This window comes from Cryptomeria japonica, chromosome 3 (genome assembly GCF_030272615.1).
Source record: "Cryptomeria japonica chromosome 3, Sugi_1.0, whole genome shotgun sequence".
NCBI lineage: Eukaryota > Viridiplantae > Streptophyta > Pinopsida > Cupressales > Cupressaceae > Cryptomeria > Cryptomeria japonica.
Window position 1 is genome coordinate 98177494 of NC_081407.1, and position 6129 is coordinate 98183622.

At 37.2% G+C, this 6129-nt stretch overlaps 1 protein-coding gene across 1 annotated transcript; it reads right to left on the minus strand.

Annotated features, from left to right (window-relative positions):
- Positions 1-2097: 2097 nt before the first annotated feature.
- On the minus strand, positions 2098-5139 carry LOC131046029 (pentatricopeptide repeat-containing protein At3g12770). Its single transcript, XM_059218081.1, has one exon. The coding sequence runs from the start codon at positions 4929-4931 to the stop codon at positions 2424-2426; it is 2508 nt and encodes an 835-aa protein (XP_059074064.1). The 5' UTR covers positions 4932-5139; the 3' UTR covers positions 2098-2423.
- Between the last annotated feature and the right edge of the window lie 990 nt (positions 5140-6129).

Sequence of the window (6129 nt, forward strand, 5' to 3'; positions counted from 1 at the left end):
AGTTACCAAGCCATTTTTGAAGGATGTTATGAAAAAGGTTGGGTGTCAAATTAGATTTTATTTATGTCATCACTCCCAAACTAGTGGACAAATAAAGGTACCAATAGAAGTCGTGGTAATTAACTTAGGAAGTATAGTTAAAAATAAGATCTAATTAGTGGGATTTAATTCTTTCCTATACAAAATTCACATACAATAATTCAATTAACATGTAAATTGGTGTCCTCCCCAGTTGATCCTTCCTTAGAGGGTCCTAGTGATACTATTGTCTGGACCGTGGTTTGTCGTAAGTGGAAGGGGAAGTCTTCTGCCCTCCCCCAAACCCCTCTTTATCAAGGCCTAGGTGCTTCTTCCCATCATTGAGCTGGGTTTTGGGTTGTTGCAGGTTGGATAGGATTTGTGTTTTTTTATCTAACCTTGGTTTGTTCAGGGTTTGCACCCCTTTTTTGTGCTATTAATTATGTTAGGATGTTGTGGAAGTGTCGCTATGACTAGTCTCTTTTTTTGTTGTTTTTTATCTTTGTAGTTTGCAATTAATGTGTTGTTAATGTGCTGCAACTGGATTTCTCGTTAACTTTACGCCCTCTGGGCTGTTGTATTTTGAGCCAGCACCCTTGCTTTGCTACTATTAATATCAAAAACATGTAAATTGGTGTTTCCCTATTCTATCTTCTTGTCTATAGAAGATTTCTAAGAGGTATCATAAATTTGACAAAGCTGGTTGTTGACAAACAAACTGTAAAGACTATGTATGTGACAGTTGCATGAAGAGATCAAAAGAAAATTTAAAGGAGAAATTTAAAATTGAAAAAAAAACTGATTAAAAAATGAGAGTGGAGTCATTTGCAATTGATGATTTAACTATAATACTTTTGTAGAATGAGGAATTTCCAAGGGAGATCTATAATAAATTGAAATACAAGTAATTTGGACCTTGGACCCTACAAAATTTCTTTAATAATGTGCATGAAGTTGGTCTTCCGCCCATATGGAAGCGATGATAGTGTTGCTACGGATTGTGAGGACGTTACAAATATCGTTGATTGGACTGATCAAATGCCAAAGGAAGAAATTGATAAAATGTTACAGGAAGCGGTTGTGAGGAAGACTATAAACAGAAATTATGGAGTATTTAGTAAAATGGAAAGGAATGGAGTCTGCAGAGGATGAAAGGATAATTGAAAAAGAATTTCTTGTTTAAATAAAAACAATTCAGTTCTTGGTAGCTCCATCAGTAGAGGCTCAAAATTTTGTACCTTGTGTCTCTAATGCTGAGCACCGATAGGTTCACAGGTAATCAACATCCAAAAAAACATTACATATTTTGTTTGTAGGTATCTGACAAGATTGAAAAATTCCAAGGTGGGTTTTCTAATTGGATGCCTAATGTAATTCCAAGATGGGCTCTCTAATTGGGTGGTCGACGTGATTCGTTAACAGCAATTACTATAAGTATATGGGATCATTTTTTTTCAGATCTTATTTTCTCCTCACAAGTTCTAAATGTTCCGAGAGGTCAAGCCCTGGGAGAGTAGGCCTATATGAAGATAATCATGTAACTGTTTGGGGACATCTTCCAGCAACTGAAGAGCTTCCTGAACATATGTTTGCAACTGAGATCTTTTGTTGGCTGCATATTAATCTGCTTGGGTTTAAGCAACCAAGCATTGAAGTGGAAAATTTGTGGTATCGGCGACTTGAAACAGAGGTGAGACATGTCTAAATGTATAGTGGATCTGAGTTACTGTAACTGCAATTTGCTTCCAGGATCTGTTTTGCAGTCACTTCCTGTGTGGCTGTAATAGGACTGAGACTACCTTTTGTGTTGAAGACTTGAAGCTGAATCTCATTTGTTTTGTATTTGATATCTTAAGGTTTATAGAACTTTGTGTTCACTTCTTACTGCATTGTTTTAAAACTTTTTCGTGTAACTGTGATCTATGCTGCCTGAGTCCGTTGGATTTATCGGAAGACATTCCGGCTAATGTGCCATGTATGCAGCTAAATAAATACTAAAAACTGATTCGTGAGAATGAAATCTTAAAGGAATATTATCTTAGTGTGGCAGTCTAAAATTAGGATAAGAGAGCCTCCATATCATATGGGGTCTTACACATCTATATCTTCATCCAAAAGGTGGAGTTAACGGTAAAAACAAATTGAATATTTGCTTATAGTTTTTTCTCAAAATGCTTACCATGTTAGAGACAAACAATATCAACAAATGGAAACTGCTATCCAGTTCCTAGAATGTATCAACGTATCATTATCTTTATACATTATAATAGATGTTCAGTGCATTCTACCGATCAACGCATCATTATCTTTTACCTACTGATAGCCATTCCCTCAATGAATTGCCTCCAATGTATAAAGAGAAAAAATATGTGAGACATCTGCTTATGCTTGTTGCTTTTAGCGCATCACCAGTAATCTCCGCAAGAGCATAATCCATCTTTAAAATGATGAAAGCGATTTGCGTCCCTCACTATAATTTCTCGCCTGACAATTCTGGAAATAAACTTTGTAGCAGTATGGCAGTCACTACAGACACGGAGGTTTTTTCTGATCTGAATAGAAGCTCCGGCGCATGTGCTGATAAGACCAAAAGCAATAGCTAACTTCTCGCTGTGATATAAAAGCAAGTGCTCCTTCATTTCCTCGTCAACATCATGCAACACAACATTTGTGTCTGGCACATATCCTAGATCCTCCATTTGCCCAGCTAAGCTTTGTAAAGTTGCATATATTTTCTTAGATTGAGGATGTGATCTGTCTCCTGTAAGGAATGAATGAATGTTGTTTTTAACTTCAATCACGCTGCACCCTGGCGTCTTTTTCAACCCACTATCTTTCATCAACGACCTTACCCTTTCCACATTCTCCCATTTTCCAGCTGCGGCGTAGATGTTTGACAGTAGTACATAGTAGCCAGGATCTTCAGGGTTCAAGTTCAATAGATGTCCAGCCACATGTTGTCCGAGCACAATATTAGAGTGAATTTTGCAGGCAGCAAGCAAGGCTCCCCAAATTGAAGAATCAGGCTCTAATGGCATTCTTTTGATGAAGTCTTGTGCTTCATCCAAATGGCCAGCACGGCCAAGAAGGTCAACCATGCATGCATAATGCTTCATCATGGGTGCAATGCAATAATCTTGCTGCATAGAATGAAAACAGTACCAGCCCTCTTCTACCAGACCTGCATGACTGCAAGCGGACAAAATAGAAATGAAGGTGGCATGATTTGGTTTTGTACCAAGCTGCTTCATTTCCGCAAAAAGAGCAAGGGCACTATGGCCGTGCCCATGCATTCCATACCCTGCAATCAATGCACTCCACACCACAACATTTTTTTTGCACATTTTTTGAAAAACTTGGTGAGCAATGTCTATACTGCCACATTTGGCATACATATCTATAAGGGCTGCTCCAATAAAGACATCTATTGCAAATCCACTTCTAATTATGTACTCATGAATCCATTTGCCTTTTTGCAGAGCGCCTAAATGAGAACACGACGAGAGCGCACTCACAACGGTAACTTGGTCAGGTTTCATATTTTCAAGTTCCACCATTTGATGAAAAATTGTCAATGCATCATTATGATATCCAATTTGGGTATACCCAGTAATCATTGCATTCCATGAGACTACATTTCTTCTAGCCATTTTCTGAAACAATGTAGATGCTACTTCTATAGTATGGCACTTGGCATACATAGTCAAAACAGAATTCCCCACAGATTCATCTGCCTGAAATCCACGTCTAAGTACATAACCATGGACACACCTCCCGTATGTCAGATTTCCTATATTTGTACAAGCCATAATCACGCTCAAGAGGGTAACTGAATTGGGATTAATGCTTTGCAACTGCATGTCCTTGAAATTTGCCAATGCCTCATGTGCGTAACCATTCTGCGCACAAGCACCAATAATTGAAGTCCAGGAAAATACATCCCTTTTCGAGATTTTGTCAAACATTTGACATCCATCAAAAATTGAATTGCAATTTGCATACATATTTATTAATGCTGGGCCAATAAAACAATCCGACTCAAATCCACTTCTAATTACATAAGCATGTATCCACTTACCTTGATGCAGATATCCTAACTGGCCGCATGCAGCGAGCACATTCACCGTGGTGAAAGAATTGGGGATTTCTTCTCCCAGTTGCATCTGATTAAACATCTTCAAGGCTTCTATGCCTTGCCCGTTCTGCACATACCCTCTGAGCATGGCAGTCCACGAGACTACATTTCTCTCAGGCATCTTGTCGAACACCTGCTGCGCATCCTCGATACTTCCACATTTAACATACATATCTACAAGCCCAGTTGCAACAACTACTCCAGACTCCAATCCCATTTTCTTTACTATATGACTATGAATTTTCTTTCCCTCTTGCAAAACCAATGGGCTGGCACACACCTTGAGCACAATCGAAAATGTGAACTCGTCTGGTGACATGCCTTCAATTTGCATTTGGTAATAGAGTGTGATAGTTTCTTCTGATAGACCATGAGAGGCATAACCTGCAAGCATTGCATTCCATAGAAGAATATTATGTTCGGACATTTTTTCAAACACTTGACATGCATTGTTTCCAGACATTCTGTCAAATACCAGTCGTGCATTCTCCACATTGCGGTATTCGGCATACTTATTGACAAGCTTGATAGCTACAGAAATTCGCTGGTTAACGCCAATTTTGTTCACTTGTGCATGGATTCCCAGGAGCTGCTTGATTGTTTTACATCTGTGCAACGCAGAATAATAATAATCTTCAATATTGCTGTGTTGTAGTTTATAAAAAGCTGGCGTTGATGGTGAATTAAGACTACGATATAAGCTACTATTCATGTGAATGGTTCTGTATTTAAACAAAGAATGCAGCGACTTATTGCAACGAAGATGGAATGTTGGCATTGTAAATTATCATCTTTTGAGAGATAGATATCATTGAGAGGACTGCAACTCCAAGGTACATTCTCTAAATTGTGGTAAAAGACCACCGAATTCCAGCTCTCTTTCCAATTTTCCAAGAATAAGTGCAACGAGACATCCACATGTTCGAACCAAGGACCTCACTCATAGACTATGGTCCCAGCAGGGAGACATCTTAAAAATTTCAACGGATTTTGATTAAGTAATTAGGAGCATTTATAATGGCTGGTTGTCTGGAATTTATAGTAGTGGTTATTTTCTTTTCTTTTTTTAATTATAATTTTTTTTCTAGTATCTAACATCATAATTGTTTCTGTTGTTTTTTATTTTTTTAATTTGAAATATGTTTAATTTGTGGGATGTGAAAGTAAAAGGTTTCTTTGAGATATACAAATTCTAGTCATTCTATTGGTTGAGATTGGGAGGGTGGTTGTTGATTTCATTGGCTTCCAAGAGTTTTCATTCAAAATAATTAGTTTCTTTTGGTAAGATCTAAGAATATTCGAAGAAAATATTGTGTTTCAAGTAGAAGGAATAGACAACTAAAGCCAAATTAATTATACAATCATGTTTAATGTTAGCACTATATTTCTTGAGTCTAGTTTTAAAAGAGCGGTCCATCTCTCCAATACAAGGAAGGTCACAAGAGCATGCAAATTAATAAAATCTTAATTTGAGAAAGGTGTCAATAGCTTCTTTGAGAGATGGAATAGTTATAAAGGGGGACAACTAGTTTGAATGTGCATCAAATACCTTAATTAACTAAAATCTTAGATTTTTTTGAGAAATACATTTGACATATGGGAGAGCAACAAAAGGCAAAGAGAAAGAATTCTAATCCTTAGAATTTAGTTTGGACTATAACTTAGCTTGATTATACACTCTCAAATTGTGTTTGATCTTGCAATCATTAAGCTTAAAAACATTGGTTAAGTGTGAGTGTTTAAATTTAGCTAATCATCATTTGGAGCTTCCTAGTGGCTAGAGTGTTTAGGACACCAATTTTCTAGGAAAAATGGTGGTGGGAAGAAAAATGGAGGTAAAGGTCTACATGGATGGGTTTTCTAAAGACATTGTGACTAAGGGAGACATCGAGTTTTCTAATGAATAGGATGTTAAGGAAAGAGAGTTGATCATTTGAAAACAAATTTGCATATTGAATATGAGTTAAAAGGTGTTT

Bases quoted from the DNA above. Each gene is read 5' to 3' on its own strand.
- LOC131046029 (XM_059218081.1), bottom strand. From the start codon at position 4,931: ATGCCAACATTCCATCTTCGTTGCAATAAGTCGCTGCATTCTTTGTTT.